Consider the following 19522-nt stretch of genomic DNA (forward strand, 5'->3'; position numbering starts at 1 on the left):
CAGGTTTGTGGTAATTTGTTACAGCAGCCCTAGGAAATTAACAGGTAGACCATATACTACATTCTTTTTATTTTTTTAAATCTCTTTGTATATTTCTTTTCATTTGTTTCTGCTGTTTTATGGTTCCGGCATCAGTGCCATTCTGTTTTAATTAGTAAGATTCACATTCAGGCTTATTTTTTCATGATTATTATGTTGTTAAAGTTGTACATGTCTATGATGTTTAAAAGTCAAGTGTTGAAAGGATTATAATGTTTAAAAGCAGTTCTCCCTTTCCTGCTCCAGTTCCGATCTCCAGTGTCACATACCTTCAACTCTGTGTTTTCGCTGGTATTTTCTAAATCGCATGTTTATATGCTACATTTTGATTTATTAATTTAAAGCATTATCTACTTACTTTCTATATGGCAGATGAGGACTAGCTCTCCTTCACCACCACAATCCCCTTTTGTTCTTCCCCAGTATAGCTGTATTATAATTTTATTAAACCAAGTAAGTGTTTATGTTAACTGTGAACTAACAAGTATCTTTAAAACTTAGTCAAAAAATATTACTGACATCAATTTCAAAGCCCATACTGCCTATGTTTTCTTCCAGAAGTTTTATGGTTTGGGTCTTATATTTAAGTCTTTAATCCATTTTAAATTTGTTTTTATCATGGAGAAAGTAGTCCAGTTTGATTTTTTTGCACATAGCTGTTGAGTTTTCCCAACACTGTTTATTGAAGAGGCTCTCTTTTCCCCACTGTATATTCTTGCCTCCTCTGTCGTAGATTAATTACCCGTGAAGGTGTGGGTTCATTTCTGAGCTCTCTGCTTTGTCTCACTGATCTATGTATCTGTTTTAGTGGCAATACCATACTGCTTTGATGACTTTAGCTTTATAGTATAGTTTGAAATCGAGCAGCATGATCTTCCAACTTTGTTCTTCCTCAAGACTGTTTTGGCTATTCAGAGTCTTTTGTGTTTCCATACAGATTTAGAATTATTTGTTCTAGTTCTGTGAAAAATGCCATTGGTATTTTGTTAGGATTGCATTGACTCTCTAGAGATCTTTGAGTAGTATGGTCTTTTTAATAGTATTAATTCTACTAATCCATGAGCACAGTTTATCTTTCCATCTATTTGGGTAGTCTTCAGTTACTTTCATCATCATTCTACAGTTTTCTTAGTACAGGATTTTTACCTCCTTAGATTTATTTCTATGTATTTTATTCTTTTTGATGTGATTGTAAGTGGGATTGTTCTTAATTTCTCTTTCAGATAGTTCATTATTAGCATATGGAAATACAACAGATTTCTGCATACTAATTTTGTATCCTTCAACTTTACCAAATTCATTAATAGTTTTCTCATGATATATTTAGGATTTTCTATGTATAATATCATGTTACCTGCAAACAGTGACAGTGTGAGGTTGTTGGCAGGAGAGGGGAATAGGAGCTCCCTTAAAAATAATGTGTACGTGATAGTCTTTGTAATAACTATTTTAACTCCTCAGCCTTTTTTTTTTGGCCATGCCACACAGCTTACGGGATCTTAGTTCTCCATCCAGGGACTGAACACAGGCGAAAGCAGTGAAAGCCGTAACCACTGGGCCACCAGGGAATTCCTCTGACTTCTCAGATTTTTTTATGCAGTTAAACAAGTTCTGACACATTTCAGTTAAGTAAAATTGCTACGTAAAAGTATAAATACTTAATATATAACAATAAATGAATGGCTCTTACTTTGGATAAAAGCTGCTGGTGTTAAGTCGTAATCAGTTCCTCAGTTCAGTTGCTCAGTCGTGTCCGACTCTTTGCGACCCCATGGACTGCAGCACTCCAGGCTTCCCTCTGTCCGTTACCAACTCCTGGAGCATACGCAAACTCATGTCCATTGAGTCGGTGATGCCATCCAACCATCTCATCCTCTGTCACCCCCTTCTCCTCCTACCTTCAATCTTTCCCAGCATCAGGGTCTTTTCCAATGAGTCAGCTCTTCGCATCAGGTGGCCAAAGTATTGGAGTTTCAGCTTCATCATCAGTCCTTCCAATGAATATTCATGACTTATTTCCTTTAGGATGGACTGGCTAGATTTCCTTGCAGTCCAAGGGACTCTCAAGAGTTCTCCAACACCACAATTCAAAAGCATCAATTCTTCAACGCTCAGCTTTCTTTATAGTCCAACTCTCACATCCATACATGACTACTGGAAGGACCATAGCTTTGACTAGATGGACCTTTGTTGGCAAAGTGATGTCTCTGCTTTTTAATATGCTGTCTAGGTTGGTCACAGCTTTTCTCCCAAGGAACAAGCATCTTTTAATTTCCTGGCTGCAGTCACCATCTGCAGTGGTTTCAGAGCCCAGGAAAATAAAGTCTGTCACTGTTTCTCCATTGTTTCCCCATCTATTTCCCATGAAGTGATGGGACCGGATGTCATGATCTTAGTTTTCTGAATATTGAGTTTCAAGCCAACTTTTTCACTCTCCTCTTTCACTTTCATCAAGAGGCTGTTTAGTTCTTCTTCACTTTCTGCCATAAGGGTGGTGTCATCTGCATATCTGAGGTGATTGATATTTCTCCCAGCAATCTTAATTCCAGCTTGTACTTCATCCAGCCCAGCATTTCTCATTACGTACTTGGCATATAAGTTAAATAAGCACGGTGACAGTATACAGCAGTAAATATTAAAAAAACAAAAGCAAAAACCTTGATAATCAAGTAAACATTTTTCATAAGAGTGATACAATAGCTAATTGTCCATGTTAATTGTAGCAAACTTGGAAACTGCAGAAAACTGTCACCTGTTATCCCAGTGCATAGAAAACCTTTGTTGACGTTTTGGAGTGTCTTCTGTCAGTTTTGCCTTCCCTCATATTGAACTACTATCAAACTCTGAATCTTTCAGGAAATGCTGATTGTGTTTGTACGAAAATTCATGGCTTCAGAGGCAGAGTAATCAAGAATATTACATTAATATTAAACAGCAAACTTGTCTAACGTATTTCCTTAACTGCATCAAACAGTGATGTTATATTTAGTTAAAAGTCTTCACAGATTATTTTTCTTCAGGGGATTTCAGTGCTTCAGCTTGCATATTACCGTCGGTCGTTTTGCTTGTTTTTTAGTGATTACACAGTAATGAGATGAGTAAGGTGAGGACAGAACTACCTCTAAAGAGAATACTGATTTGTTTTATTCTAATATTTGTATTCCATGTCCAGAAGATAGCTGCAAATACAGATTTAAATATTATATAGTGCAAAAATGAATAAAGTGTTCTACGTGGTGACTGTGTTCAAATAAAAAAAAAAATACACTTTCTGGAAATAAAGGAGATTATAGACTTCCCTGGCAGTCCAGTGGTTAGGACTGTGTGCTTCCACTGCATGAGGCACAGGTTTGATCCCTGATCAGGCAAGTAAGATCCTGCATGCCCTGTGGTGAAGCCAGAAAAATAAAAATAAAAGGAGATTTCTAGTTAAGATGGCATAGTAAGTTTTACATCAAACTCATAGCAATTATAAAAAATAAAACAAACCCCAGAAAGTTTATCTTGGCTAGATAATAAGATAAACATGGACTAGAAACAAAATAGAAGGACAAAGAGGTGAGTGGGATGAAACAAATGTTTTGAGTTCCCAACATAAAAATTAAGTCCTGGTTTCTGGGAATTCAGTTTCTGTAGCTTGGTAGAAATTAAAAGTGTTTCACCTGCAGTGGTCCTTCAATACCCTGAATAAACTAAAGGTATTTCAGATAGCACTCTATCAGGGGTCCTAAAATATCAGTATAAGACACTCTGGAAGTAGAAACCCTGAAAGTGAAGTGGAGACAACTAAGGATTATAGATCTAGTGATCTGTAATCACTAGATAAGGATGGTTAACCAGAAAGAGGAAGAAAGAAAAAAGTAAAGATTATATACTCACAATAAGCTTGTAGAATTCAGCCAATAAAATCAATATTTGGAACATGAATTTACTCCAGGTAAGAAGTCTAAGAATTCTATACATTTAGAGTGCTAAAGAGAAAAATTATGGAACGATGTATTAAAAAGGATAAAAAATTAGAATATTAGAGTCAGTTAGAAATCTTGGACATTAAAAAATAAAAAGTCACTGGATTAAAAAAAAAAAAAAAACACCTCACTAGGTGGAATGAACTCTAGCCTGGACAGAATTGAAAAGAGAATTCATAAATTGGAAGGTTGTACTAAAGAACTTGTCCAAAATATAGGACAGAAAAACAGATATAAATATGAACCGTTTTTATCCAGAACATAGGGCACATCAAGAATAACACCCAATAGAAGATTCAGATAAAAAGAAGAAATTATGGCTGAAAGGGAGTACAGCTTAGAACTATCTAGAGCGAATGGTTAAGATATGAACCTCCATAATGGAAAAAAACTCTACATAAATGCATCTTAGACAACCTCAGGACTTCACAGATTAAAACACTTTTTCAAAGATTCAAAGAGAAAAAGGAGGGACAGTAGGAGCCCAGACCCATTGACTACAATAGATGAACTAAGGTGTAGGGATTCTGTCTTCAAAGAGGTAAGGAACACTAAGAAATGTAAATATAATGGAAACAACAAAAGAGATAGATACTTAGCAACATACATAGAACTTAAAGTACTGAGTGAAAAAAACCTGAAAAATCAGAAATGAAATCTACAGCACAATAGAATTTGTGTAGATTAGCATTTGTATGTAACATTTTCTAAGAATGAATTCAAATAAAAAGGCACACATCAAACATATTAGAATGATTGTGAGGGGAGATAGATATGAGGAAGGGGTTAAAAAAGGAATGTACAAGTAAATGAAGAAGCAAAAGAATGAGTCTTGTATGGATCAATAATGATAGCTTTAAAAAGGAAAGGAAAGTTGTTGCCAATCTTATACTTTATATACAATTAAACTGTCATTTATGAATGAAGGCAAAGTAGAGTTTCATAGGTACCAAAACTGAGAGGATTTCTCCCCATAGGATTCACTAAAAGAACTTTTTAAGTATTGTCCTATACAAGAAGAAAGAAGGAAAGTGTAGGATAAAAGAAAGAAATCTTCTTCCGCTTCCCATATGGGGAAGCCTGGCATGAACCAAATTACCTGACTGCCTGGTGAATTTGTTTAGCCCTGATGCTCGGTTAAGAGGACTAGTTACCTCACACTAAACTGTATTCACAAACGTTGCTATTACCTGAAAAAAAAAAAAAGATATTTTGGCCTCCAGATATATATTATTTGTTTCTTGTTTAGACTAATTCAGGGAAAAGGTATACCATTTTTTGGGTCCCCTCAAAGATCCCACAATTTCATGTAATGATGAGAACATCAGGAAATAAAAATGTGGAATTTAGTAAAGAAAAATATGCAGATAGAAAGAGCTTTGGTGAGACTAGGAGGTGTGCTATTTATAAAAGCATCTATAGACAAAAAATACTTAGTAATAAGCTAAAAGCAATAAATTTATACTAAAAAAAACTTCAGAACAGTGCTGAGAGAAGTCAAAGAAGACCTAAATAAATGGAGATACATACTACATTCATCAATTGAAAGACTCAAAAATTATTAAGATGCCAGTCCTTCACAAATTGATCTGTAGATTCAGTGCCGCCCCAGTCTAAATCTTAGAATTCTACATCTCAATAGTAAAAAAAAAAAAAACTACCCAATTTAAAAATGGGCAAAAGTCTTACAACAGTGGAGCGTTTACAGAAGGCCAGTTGGCACATGAAAAAGTGTTCACTACTGTCAGTCATCAGAAAAAGAGACATTAAAGCCGTAAGGAAATACCAATACACAAATAGAATGGATAAAACTGAGAAGTCTGCCAACATTAAGTGTTACTGAGATTGTGGAACAATTGTAACTCCCATACATTGCTAATGGGAATGTAAAATGACAATTTTTTATAAAGTGTACACCAGTCCTTTGACAGAAAAATCCATTTATATGTTTTATCAAAGAGAAGTGAAACATTTGTCCATGAAAAGACTTGTTTAGGCATGTTCATAGCAGATTTATTTACAATTAATTCCAAGTTAAAAGTTAAAACATGCTGTTAATATTCATAGAACGGATTACTATTCAGTGATAAAGAACAAAGTAGGAAAGGAAAACTAAGGTGAAAAAAAAGCGAAACATTATTTATAGTAGGCTAGGCATTTGCTGGAAAAGGATAAATGGGAAATTTCTGGGGTGCTAGAAATGTTCTATAGAATAATATCTATTTGTCAAAAGTATATAGCTAAAAATTGTACATTTCAATGTATGGAAATATTACCAAAAAGAATCATATAATGGTGATGATGATGAAAATGATTATGGAGTAAGGTAGTGGGGAAGACATATAAATGACACAAAAATGACAGAATGATGACTGAGCTACCATTGGGATGACTGAGCTACCATTTTACTGTTGTCCGTGTATGTTAAACTATATAAAACTTTTGAAGAAATTAAGAAAACAAGTCTTATCAGACATTTATCAATTCCAGTCATCTCTTTACTGTAGATCCAAATTACTGTTGTAATTTCCCTTTAGAATTTGTTAGCATTTCTAAAAGTCCCCAGCCATGAATTGTCTCAGTTCTTATCTGATAATGTCTTTATTTTGATTTCACTTTTAAAGGACAGTTTCAATAGAGAATTATGAGTTGATAGTTTTTCTTTCTTTCAGCACCTTAAATTTATCCTTCCGTTGCAGTCTAGGCTTTGTTGTTTTCCTTGAGACCTTGCATCTCATTTATGCATTTGTCCCCCTCTATGTAATACACCACTTTTCTCTGCTCTCAAGATAGGTTTTTCTCTTTGGATTTAAGCAGTTTATCTATGATGTGCCTATTTGTGGTTTTCATTGTGTTAATCTATAAGTTAATGTCATTTACAAAGTTTAGGATGTTTTATTCAAAGATTTTTTATTCCCTTTCTATTCCTCTTCTCCTTCAAGGTCTTTTTATTCTTCTCTGTTCTGATTAGGTAGTTTTTATTGAGTCATCTTCAATTTCATTTCTTATATCTCCCATCTTCAGTTTATTCTTAAGTGTATACAGTCAGTTTTCAATTGCATTCATTGGACTTTGCAACTTGAAACTTTCACTTGCTTCCTTTTGTTATTTTTTCTCTATTCATTTACCGTGCACATGTGTGTGCTAAGTTGCTTCAGTCATGTTGACTCTTTGCGACCCTATGGACTACAACCCACGGGGCTCCTCCGTCCATGAGATTTCCCAGGCAAGAATAGTGGAGTGGGTTGCCATGCCCTCCTCCAAGGAATCTTCCCAACCCAGGGATCGAACCTGAGTCTCTTCCCCTGCATTGGCAGGCAGGTTCTTTAGCACTAGCACCACCTGGGACCTCCTACTTTTAAATCTTTTATGTGTTTATAATAGCTGGTCTAAAGTGCTTGTCTGATAATTGTAATATCTGAGAAATCTTCGGAATCTGCTTTTATCGACTTTTTTCACGGAGTATGGGTCACATTTTCCTATTTCTTTGCGTGTCTAGTGTTTTTTGGTTGGATACTTGGATTTTTAAATGATGGATTTTAGAGACTCTGAATTCTCTTTTGCTTCTCAGAAGAATTTTGACTCTAGAAAGCAGTTAACTTGACTGAATTAAAATTCCCCTCCCTTACCCATGATTAGCTTAGTGGACAGCACAGGTCTTAGGAGGTCTTTGTGTATGGAATTTCAGGAACCATCTCCTCTTTGACTCCCTCTCTTCCACAATATCCTTTCTAAATTTCTGGTAGTTCTCCAGCCTTGAGTTCCGTCATCTGGTATCTCAAGCCAGTAAGACTTGGCTTCCTACTCAACTCAACCCACCCCCAGCGGCAAGCAGATTTAGCAGTGCCCTCTGTCAAAAAGGGCTTCCCTGCTGGCTCAGATGGTAGAGAATCTGTCTGTAGTGCAGGAGACTCGGGTTTGGTCCCTGGGTCAGGAAGATCCCCTGGAGAAGGAAACGGCTACCCACTCCAGTATTCTTACCTGGAGAATCCCATGGACAGGGGAGCATGACGGGCTACAGTCAGGGTTACAGAGTCAGACTTGGCTGAGCAACTAACACTTCGTTTCTGTGAAAAAACCACAGATGCGCAGACCTCACCTGTCTCAGATTGACCACCCAGCCACTGTGTTCCCTTTGCCCGGGAATGTGTGCTGTCTGCTGGCAGGATAGATTTCAAACAGGAAAGGGAGGACTAAGTTTATCACTCTGAAATCCAACCAAATAGGGCTTCCCTCATAGCTAAGAATCTTAGCTTAGGTAAAGAATCTTCCTGCAATGTAGGAGACCTGGGTTTGATCCCTGGGTCAGGAAGATCCTCTGGAGAAGGAAATGGCAATCCACTCCAGTATTATTACTTGAAGAATCCCATGGACAAAGGAGCCTGGTAGGCTGCAGCTCGTCATGTTGCAAGAGTCAGACACGACTTGGAGTCTAAACCACCACCGATCAGATAAGTTACTCTTTGTCTCCTATGAAGAAACTAGTGAGGGAATGGAGAGAGGCCAGGCATATACTTTTTTTTTTTCAGGCATATACTTTTGAGCTCCGTCAGCATGTGAGTTGGGATAGGGAAGAGGTGTTCTCTTCTGATACTGTGAAGATTTGTACTCTTCACTGATTTTACCCAGTTAAGGCTGCATTCCTAGTGGCTCAGTGGTAAAGAATTTGCCTGCCGATGCAGGAGACTCAGGTTCGATCCCTGGGTTGGGAAGATCCCTGGGAAAGAAAATGGCAACCCACTCCAGTATTCTTGCCTCGGAAATCTCATGGACAGAGGAGCCTGGCAGGCTACAGTCCATGGGGTGAGTTGCAGAGGGTCAGATAGAGCTTAGCAACTAAACAAGCAACAACAAAGCATCAGTGTAGTTGAGGAGACCCGCAGTTTGTCATACAACTGGACTGACCCTTGTGCTGATGGGATGGGAAAACTAATTGAAAACCATCAAGAGCAACTCAAGACAGGCAGAAATTGAAGGGGCAAAATGAACTGCAAGTTTTCCCTCAAGACTGTGTGTCAGACAGTGTAATGCTTACATCAAGTCCATTATCCCTCTGTACTGCTTTCTATCCCAAATCATGTCCAGCCAAGTTACCAGCATAGCACAGGAGAGGTTGTGCAGTTAAATGATGACTGATCTCTGTGTCCAGAAATCAGTAGGGTACACGAAGGAGAATATCCAGCAAGTATCTGGAAGAGTGGCCACCTGTGGACTCTGTATTTTTGTCTCTGTTCCATATAATGCTTTTTATGTAAACCTACTTTATCTGATGTTAATGCAGTCATCCCGCTTTCATTGTCTTTGTAGTATATTTACCTGGTATGTCTTATCTAATACTACTCTCTATCATCTTATTTTAGGTAGATCCCGAATAGCATGTAGTTGGATATAGTATTTTGTGTTTTTTTATGATTTGAAATTATTGAATCTATTATTTAAGAGGAAACTTTCATTTATTATACTAAGTAGTATAATTGTTCTTATTCTGTGATCTTCGTTTGCACTATTTATGTTGCCTTGCTCCTGTTTTTTCAATCTTCTTTTGCTTTTGCTAGTTTTTCTTGCTGCCTTGTTTTGCTCCTAGTAATTTAGAAATTAGACACCCTATTTTTATCTGATTAGTAATTACTTCAAAATAAAAAGAAAGGAAACTTCTGTTTCTTTCCCGACATTAGTCATCTGCTGATTCCCCTCGAAATGAGTCACACATTTTAGTGCCTCCTTGTGTTCCTACCTCCCACCACTGATTGGAATAATTTGGGCTTTTAAAACTATTATTATTTCTTTTTTTTTTACATTTCATTAAGAAACACTTCATATTTGCATTTCCTAAATGTAGCCATGTTAGCCGCGTTAAGAACAATTACTTAGACATTAATTTTTAAGTTTAGAAATGGTTACAGGTTTCACCTCTGTTTCTTTTACATGTCTCCCTTATACTTAAGATCTATATTTTTGATAATTTATTGGATGCTAAAATATTCCTTTAAGTGACTTTTAAAGAAGACTATATATCTGAATCTTTGCATAGCTGAGGATATATAATAAATGTGTTTTCTTCTGAAATAGCAGTTAATCCATCGGAAGTTTTCCTGAGGAAATAATAGCAGGATGCAGGGATGTGTGTATAAGTTCACTTGTCAGTATTTTTACAAAAGCAAAAATTAGAAACTAAGAAGTGTCTGCAAGTAGACACTTGGTTAAACAAAAAATTATTTCCAGTCATTATTGGGAAATCATAACAGTTGATCATTTTGTTACCTAATTACTGTGTCATTAATCTCTCTGCCTGTTATTTATGCAAGTTATAATTAAAGTATAAATTTAGACCATACACAGTAAATGTCAGCATGTTTAGCTGTTAGCATTAACACTCTGTTTAGTTTCTGTTGCAGTTTTTCAACTAAATATTGGCTGAATAGATACTTATTATTAAAAATACATTTAAAGAAATTTAATTTTAGTCTGTTTCTTGTAGTCACTCCATGGATTTTTTTGGGCAGCACAGACCAGAAGATAACCAGTCAGTAGTTAGTAGAATGCAGAAGAAATACTGGAAAACCAAACAGGTCTTCATCAAAGCAACCGGAAAGAAGGAGGATGAGCATGTGGTGGCGTCTGATGCTGAACTGGATGCTAAACTTGAGGTAAGTTCTTACAAGGATTCCGCGTACCGCATATAACTTGTTACTATTTGGGACTACTAGGGGGACTATGAGAAGCTTTCACACTGACCTGGATACATGCAGAATTTGATAACAGAATAGTTGTATCCATTTGTCGATCAGATCTTCTGGATAAGCAAGCCATAGTTCTCATGAATTGTGCGTTGGCAGAGCTGGAGTTCATATTAGGTAAATCATGAACTAGGTAATTTCTCTGGCAGTAGTGTAATACTTTCTGTGGTATGTAAGTAAATTAATTATGTTCCTAACTGGGACCATATACTCATTATGTATTGTGTCATTAGTATTTTGTACTACTTTTATGTGAAGTCTGTACCTCACTGACATAGTGATAATTAGAGATTAACTGAAATCAAATAGTGAGTGAGAATTTTACAAGTTGGTGTTTTTGTTTCTCTTATTAAGGATGGAGTTAATTGAAGTATGTCATAATGCATTTTTGGCTGTTTTTTATTTTAAATAAAAGGAATAATTACCATGAAACAACTTTAAACCTATATGTGTCTTACACTTTTAAGTAATCAAGCTAATTAGAAGAAAGGTCTCATGTATATTAATGCAGTCTGAATTTAATGAAGATTTGCTTATTCCATGTGTATATCCTAATATAGGTAACATTTTACAAACATTTCTAGCCAGGGGCTCTGATATGCCTGAAATATAATGATTTGTTGAGATTCTTAAAAATATAGGTCTAATAAAATAGGTCTTAATTTAATAAGTAATTTTTTCTATAAAAATAAACTGATCACTGCCATAACAAATATGAAAATAAAAATTATTTCTATTTAACCAGATTTTACTATTTGTGTTAAAAAGTATTCTCCTTAGGATTGTGTGACAAATCGTGAAAAAAAAAATGAAGGGACTTTATTATAAGTAGTATGTTTTAGCACTGTCCCTGCATATATTCCCACAGAAGTAGATTTTTTTTGTGTTGTTTCACATTGATAGGTAATTTGTAGGTGACATTTTATATTCAGTGTTATTTTTGTCCATTAGAGAATTATTTGGAATCAGCCAAGAACTTTCTCCCATGATTATATTATCTTTTTTAAGAATGAGAAATATTTTCAAGTATACATATGCATCAAGTATGTACTTAGATTATCGTGTTGTACACTTTAAATATATTACAATTTTATACCTCACTAAAACAGAAAAATATTTTTGTTGTGAAAATGAAAAGCAATAGTATATATATCTTTCAAGGACCCATGGGGAAGAAAATCAACCGTAATTGCTTCATCATAGTGTTAATGGAACTATCATTTTTGTATTCTTTTCTAATCTCCTTCTACATGGATTTAAGCAGCTTTGGCTTCCCTGCTGGCTCAGATGGTAAAGAATCCTCCTGTGATTCAGGAGACCCAAGTTTGACTCCTGGGTTGGGAAGATCCCCTAGAGAAGGAAATGGCAACCCCACCCCAGTATTCTTGCCTGGAGAATTCCATGGACAGAGGAGCCTGGCGGCTGCAGTCTGTGGGGTTACAAAGAGTCGGGCACGACTGAGCGAGTAACGCACACACAATACATACACCAAGTGCAACTCAAACACACTTAAACTTATGTGGAAGGTTGATGGTTGCTCCTGCATTTAGAATTTAGTGTCTGTTATCAGTCTTCCTTTGGCCTGATCAAGCGTCAAAATGCAAAAGTACTATAGAGATGGGCTTCCCTGGTGGCTCAGTCGGTAAACAACCCACCTACATTGCAGGAGACCCCTGCTCTGTTGGATTCCTGGGTCAGGAAGATCCCCTGGAGAAGGGATAGGCTACCCACTCCAGTATTCTTGGGCTCCCCTGGTGGATCAGCTGGTAAAGAATACACCTGCATTGGGGGAGACCTGGGTTCGATCCCTGGGCTGGGAAGATCCCCTGAAGAAGGGAAAGGCTATCTACTCCAGTATTCTGGCCTGGAGAATTCCCTGGACTGTATAGTCCATGGGGTTGCAGCGTCAGACACGACTGAGCAACTTTCACTTTCACTTTCTCTGGTGGCTCAGTCAATAAAGAATCCGCCTACAGTGCGAGTGACCTGGGTTCGATCCCTGGGTCAAGAAGATCCCCTGGAGGAGGGCATGGCAACCCACTCCAGTATTCTTGCCTGGAGAATCCATGCACAGAGGAGCCTGGCGGGCTGTAGTCCACAGGGTCACAAAGAGTTGGACACGACTGAGCAACTAAGTTTGAAATGGGAGTCTATTAGATATTTTATTTTTTTGTTAGCTATTGGCAGCAGTGGTAATGAAGGGATTAATATTCATGGAAAATTCTAAACAAAAATAATCTGAAAGTAATTTATTTTTGTTGTTATAACACATTGTTTAATTTTTATGGTAAATTCATTGACCTATTTTGCTTAGACCAATATTGGAGAAAAGCCAGACTCTGAGTTATTTAATATTTTCTAAAACTATCTATACTCTTTTCATCTGTGGTAGATGGTATTTAATGTACATCTTAAAAATTAGAGTTACCTTTTTGCTATTTAGATAGTTTGGAGCTGAGGGGAGGACAAACTCCACAGTCATAAATTTTTATTAGCCTCCATGTATTTATCATCATTTTTTCCAACTCTAATGGGAGGAAGCTAAGTGTGCTTTCTACATCTGAAATAAAACCAAAACTGAAGTATATCACAGTCAAGGAAAATAGACAATACCTATAAGAAAATGTTTTGCTTTTGAAGTGTTTTTTTATATTTTGTGTTTGTTTATGGTTCTTTAAACTGTCCTAATAAAATTTATATTTCAAAGGTTTTTCACTCCATTCAAGAGACATGTACTGAACTTCTGAAGATAGTTGAGAAATATCAGCTAAGACTCAATGGTATGAAATCATAGATATCTATCCACCAACAATTCCTGCTTAAAATAAATATTCATTTGCATTTTTGAAGATGAAAGATTTAATGTAAAAATAGTAATTTACTGAACTATTTTGGGATCGTTTCTTATGACAAAAATGAATATTTACAGTGATCTACTCTGAAATCTCCCGGCATGCTCAATTCATCAAATCCTCTGACACAGGTTGATTTTGCTGAGTTTAGTTTTCCTTCCCAGTCTTAAGTGGATTTTTTTCCATCATTTAAAAGCTCTCTTTCTCAACCCCGACTTGCTCTAGCAGTTCCCCTTCATTTCTCTGCTGCTTTCACAGGAAATTTTGACATAATTATCTGTACACACACACTCTATTCCTTCTCCTCCTCCTTCTCTTCTACTCACCCCGGTCAGGTTTTCATCCCCATCACTCCACCAAATCGCTCTTGTCATAGTCATAAAGAACTTAATTCTGGACCAATTCTCAGTCACTATCACATTATTTAACACAGTTGATTATTCCCTCTTCCTTGAGACACTCTACTCTCTTCACGTGGCTTCCAGGTACCAACATTCCTGGATTTCTTCTTAATGGTCATTCCTTCTCAGTATCCTGGGACTGCTGGAATCTCTTTTCTTCATCTCGTTTGGTTAGAACTCAATCTTTGAATCTCTCCTCCTGCCTTATCTGCATACATAATCCTCTTCAGGTATTTGGTCAAGTGTCATCTTATTAGTGAGTCCTTCTCTGACTCCCATATCTGAAATGAAACATACTCCTCTTTCTCATCAATCTCTGTCTACTTAACAATAGCACTTAATGGTATTCAACATTCTGTACGTTTTATCTATTGTTTTTCTTACTACCGCTAGAATATACTCTCAAGGATAGAAATCTGTGTGTTTATTTCTGTATCTCCTAGCCTCAAAACATGGTCTAGCATATAGTCCATATGCAGTGCATATTTGCTCAATGAATGATTTCTTTGTGCAGCAATGTAAATTAGTCTCAAAAGTTTATAATCAAAGTTCATATATTGTCCCAGTAAGGCAAGAAATCCATTATAGCATGGTAATTTTTTTAGTGCCTGCCATGTATAAAACTATGTATTTTTCCCCAGGAAACAGTTTGAGAAACAACTTTCTGTAATAAAATAAGAGACAAAGAATATCATGTAATTGAATTCAGGATTGTGATGCAGACATGCCTCTGAATTCTCTTGGAGTAAAAAATAACTGTATTAGAGAGATTGGTAAAGGCAGCTACTTAGATGGGAACGGAAGTAAAACTCAGAGTTTGTAGAATATGTGGGGGAAAAAGGAAGTTGGAGTCAAGGGAATAAGGTTGAAGGGTGAGAACAGTCTGCATGACAGAAGAGTTTGTAGTGGAGAATAATAGGGTGATATACAAGCAAAGGAAGTTTCCAGTTGGATTGCTAAGGACCTTAAATATTTTACCAAGCAGTAAAATGGACCAAGGGAGTCATTGAATCAGCAGTCATTGGACCAAGGGAGTTCTGTGATAGAAATGGAAATGTAAAGAAACACTGACTAGTTTGTACATCCTGCATTTTGTCCTGGAATCACCAGATCATTTAGCATGCTGGAGGAGCATTTCAGGGAAGCTTGAAGACAGGGAAGCCTGGTGTGCTAAAGTCCGTGGGGTCACAAAGAGTCAGACACGACTGAGTGACTGAACAACAATAAAGAGAAAGCATATGATAAAATCTATATACGTACATCTCTTTATCCTGAAATGTTCCAGTTCAGTTCAGTCACTCAGTCATGTCTTACTCTTTGCGACCTCATGGACTGCAGCACACCAGGCTTCCCTGTCCTTCACCATCTCCCAGAGCTTGCTCAAACTCAAGTGCATTGAGTCAGTGATGCCATCCAAACATTTCATACTCTGTCATCCCCTTCTCCTGCCTTCAATCTTTCCCAGTGTCAGGGTCTTTTTTAATGAGTCAGCTCTTCGCGTCAGGTGGCCAAAGTACTGGGGCTTCAGCATCAGTCTTTCCAATGAATATTCAGAACTGATTTCCTTTACAATGGACTGGTTTGATCTCCTTGTAGTCCAAGGGACTCTCAAGAATCTTCTCCAACACCACAGTCAAAAGCATCAATCCTTTGGCACTCAGCCTTCTTTATGATCCAACTCTCACATCCATACATGACTACTGGAAAAACCATAGCTTTGACTAGACAGATCTTTGTTAGCAAAGTAATGTCTCTGCTTTTTAATATGCTGTCTAGGTTTGTCATAGCTTTCTCTTTAGTATTGTATATAACTGTATGATTTCTTGAAGACTATCTGGTTAATAGATCTTCTGTTGAGACTAATGTCAGACAATTCATAGATTCTTCCAGCACTGTAAACCTTTATGAGAATCTCTTGATTGGGGAAGGACACATAGGAGTAGGGTCTCGGTGGGTTTTGGCCTCAGGTCTCAACACCAAATCAGCGCAAACTCAGCTTCATCTCCTTCCCTTTCTGCAGTGATAAGGATGAGGCTCAATTATGGTTAATGTTCAGTTGATATTTGATAAGGAGGTAGCCCATGTTCTGTGAGGCTTTTCTGGATCATCATCTACAAATTAATATTTTTTTCTAGTAGTTTTCATTGAGGTATATTTTATGAAGTTCTGATTCAGAGGAAATGTGTAACTGGTACATCTCTGAAGTAATCAGAATATTAACAAGATTTCTCTGATTCAGTCCACTCTTGATTAGGCAAACTCTTCATAAAACAGCACATTTTTTTTCAAAGACGAGACTACAGAATGTGTAGACGCCCTGTCCCAAACACCTCCGTGCCCTCTTGGGGACTTCTTGTAGGCCCTACCGGTGGGAGGACTAGTGAGGGGGCAGCTAGCAAGTGAGAAGGCCCGAGTTCCCCTGCTGCTTCAGAGGGACTAACGGGGCTTCCCTTTCAGTTTGTAACTTCAGTTTTTCCATCGGTAAACTAGAGTGAAATGAGGCCTGACATTTGTCCTGTTTTTCCCTTTAAGCTCACAGTTTGGACACTTTATGGGCTCCCCTCACTTGTTGGTCTTACTGTGATAAAAAGTCATCTTCCACTAGATCAGTACTTCTAAAACTTGGTGGTGAAGGGTCATTGTTTCACTTTCAATCTGTTATCAGCTGACACTTTTGAAAATACAATAAAAATTTTTAGAAAAACCAAATTAAAGAAGACATGCACAAATAAAAAGCATACTTTTTGGTGATTAGAGTCAACAGATATAAGATAGTCCAACAGGTAAAAAGCTTCTTAATGGTATCTTACTTTGAGTGTTTGTCACAAGCTGGTAGCAAATGACCCACAGACCAGACCTTTGGACTAGCCTGGCACTGGTCCACGGACCACACTTGGAGTAGTATTGCACTAAAAGTGACAACTTTTAGGGATTTAGCAGCAAAATTGTGGCACAACTGTGAATCTGTGATACTGAGCATAGAAGATGAAGCCAGGATGGGAGACAAGAATAAAAACAGGAAACCAAATACTCTATCAGTGCCAATGATCCTAATATGCATCTCTGCACATTTGAAAATGTGTCATCTGTGGTTTTATCATTTTGGATTTTTTTTTTTCCTGACTAAAGATCAGTCTCTCCCAAAGTGAGGTCTGTGGAGTCACTGATCAAAACCATCTGGAATTCTTGTTTAAAAAAAAAAAGGCAGATCCTCAGACCTGTAAAATCAGTGTCTCTGGAGACGGAGCCCATGAATTTACATTGTAAAAACAAGTCTCCTCCTGCCCCTGAGTAATTGTCAAGTATAGAGAATTATTGCTGTGAGAATGTTAGTTGTATATGTGTGTGTTTTAAACAAATGATGAAATGAAACAACTATACTGTAATTTTTCCCCTAGTTATATCGGAGGAAGAAAACGAACTAGGGCTCTTTTTAAAGTTCCAAGCAGAACGGGATACAACGCAGGCTGGCAAAATGATGGATGCCACTGGCAAGGCACTCTGTTCTTCAGCCAAGCAAAGGTTTATCATGGTTTTGCATCATCTTTAACTTTATAGTCAGTATGACAGTTTTGATGTATGTAGCTAAATTTGAATATTTGTAAAGGTTTCTCTTGTTTCCAGTGGAAGGTTAAAAGAGAAGAATTGTATATTGCAGTATATAATTGTTTTGATGCCTAACTCTTACTTATTTTGTACTTAAAATCACTACTTAAAATCTTATATTCATAGGTTGCTTAATTCCTGGAAATAGCCTTTAGGCCTGTGTTTAAATTTCTTAAGTGCCTTAGTGAAATAGAGGCACACAATGGCTAAAGTTTAAATATGTGTATATATATATTTTTTCACTTTTTGGATACTGTACCATCTATGAGTACATTGGAATTTATCTTTTTAAGCAGAGAAAATATTTTCTTCTTAATTATATACTTTACATTTATTATTTTATAACTTTTTAGCATAAAGATACTTGTTACAAAGAATCTCCTGCAATTACTAAATTCAGCCAACATATTTCCTTTTTCTAGAGAAAAGTAAAAACAGGCTTTCTCAGACCTGTAAATGGCATTGCATAACTTAAGTGGCTTTGTGCTGAAACCCCACATGAGTGCAAAAGTCCATCTTTAAGGGGATGACCGAGAGACATGAAATATAAGTCCCTCCATTCACTAAGTCAGAGTCAGACGCAGACAGAGAAACTGGGTTTGACTTATGTTTCTTAAATCCTTTTTTTTTTCTTGTTCTCATCCTCAGATGCTATGGATTTTGTCCTCATTAACTCATCTAGCATTTTACCTACTTTTCTATCACCCAGATTTTCCTTCAGTTTTTCAAAAAACCCCAGATTTCTGCTTATAGGAATATGCTTTATAAATATAGGATCTCATTTACTCATGAAATTCTTTTCTAAATGGCAGATTTACTTGGCAGATCATTAATGCATGGTAAACATCCCAAAATGTTGCAAAAATGATGTATTTTCTAAAATAAGAAAAAGGAGAAATATAAGCATACCTTTGTTAACAATTCAAAGTTAGCTGTATGATCCTTATTGCTTTCTAATTTTCTTAGGCATCTTAATAATTTCCCATTTATAGACTCGTCTTGAGAGCAAATGCTGCTTTATGGTTGTCTTTAGTTTGCTTGTGGGATGTACATTCCTCTGACTTTTACCTCTCTGTCACTAGATTGGCTCTGTATACTCCCCTGTCTCGCCTTCAGCAAGAAGTAGCAACATTCAGCCAAAGGGCGGTATCTGATACCTTGACGACAATTAATCGGATGGAGCAGGCACGCACAGAATACAGAGGAGCCCTGCTGTGGATGAAAGACGTATCCCAAGAACTGGACCCAGACACCTTAAAACAAGTGGAAAAGTTCCGAAAAGTATGAAAATACGTCCTTTTTATTTATTTTCTGGAACCTCTACAGAATAACTTAATCAAGAGCATAAAATATCAGACTAGTTTTGGAAAATGTGTTGTATTACAAATTCTTAAGTTGCTTGGAAATCGCCAGTTGAAGTAAATGCAAAAGGTTGTCACACACTTTTTTTTTTCCCCCTACCATTTGGCATAATAGATATAACTGTCTTTCAAATATTGTTTACCTGGGCTTTTAGGAGTGGTTTGCAGGAGGAAAATCATTCATTAATTAGGGAAAGTACTTGAGTAAAAACTCATGTAAAATGATTATTAATTATAAGTGAAGGTTACCAAATTTTTCATTCTGCCACAATACATAAGTTTGACCACAAACTTTTAAAGCAACTGTATGTGTGAACATATTAGTTCAGTCAGTTCAGTTACTCAGTCATGTCTGACTCTTTGCGACCCCATGGACTGCAGCACGCCAGGCTTCCCTGTCCGTCACCAACTCCCGGAGCCTACTCAAACTCATGTCCATCACGTCAGTGATGCCATCCAACCATATCGTCCTCTGTCATCCCCTTCTGCTTCCGCCTTCAATCTTTCCCAGCATGAGGGTCTTTTCAATGAGTCAGTTCTTCACATCAGGTGGCCAAA

General features: G+C 36.9%; 1 protein-coding gene across 5 annotated transcripts in view; it reads left to right on the top strand.

The window, feature by feature from the left end:
• ICA1L (islet cell autoantigen 1 like) overlaps positions 1–19522 on the top strand; it is a 59702-nt gene that overhangs the window by 9264 nt on the left and 30916 nt on the right. For all 5 annotated transcript variants that reach the window (XM_043910366.1, XM_043910364.1, XM_043910368.1 and 2 more), the window contains exons 2-5: positions 10486–10654; positions 13452–13524; positions 17396–17519; positions 18686–18884. In XM_043910366.1, the coding sequence (XP_043766301.1) occupies positions 10493–10654; positions 13452–13524; positions 17396–17519; positions 18686–18884 (558 nt within the window). In that variant the 5' untranslated portion in view covers positions 10486–10492. The remainder of the gene's footprint in view (positions 1–10485; positions 10655–13451; positions 13525–17395; positions 17520–18685; positions 18885–19522) is intronic.

This window comes from Cervus elaphus, chromosome 8, assembly GCF_910594005.1.
Source record: "Cervus elaphus chromosome 8, mCerEla1.1, whole genome shotgun sequence".
Classification (NCBI taxonomy): domain Eukaryota; kingdom Metazoa; phylum Chordata; class Mammalia; order Artiodactyla; family Cervidae; genus Cervus; species Cervus elaphus.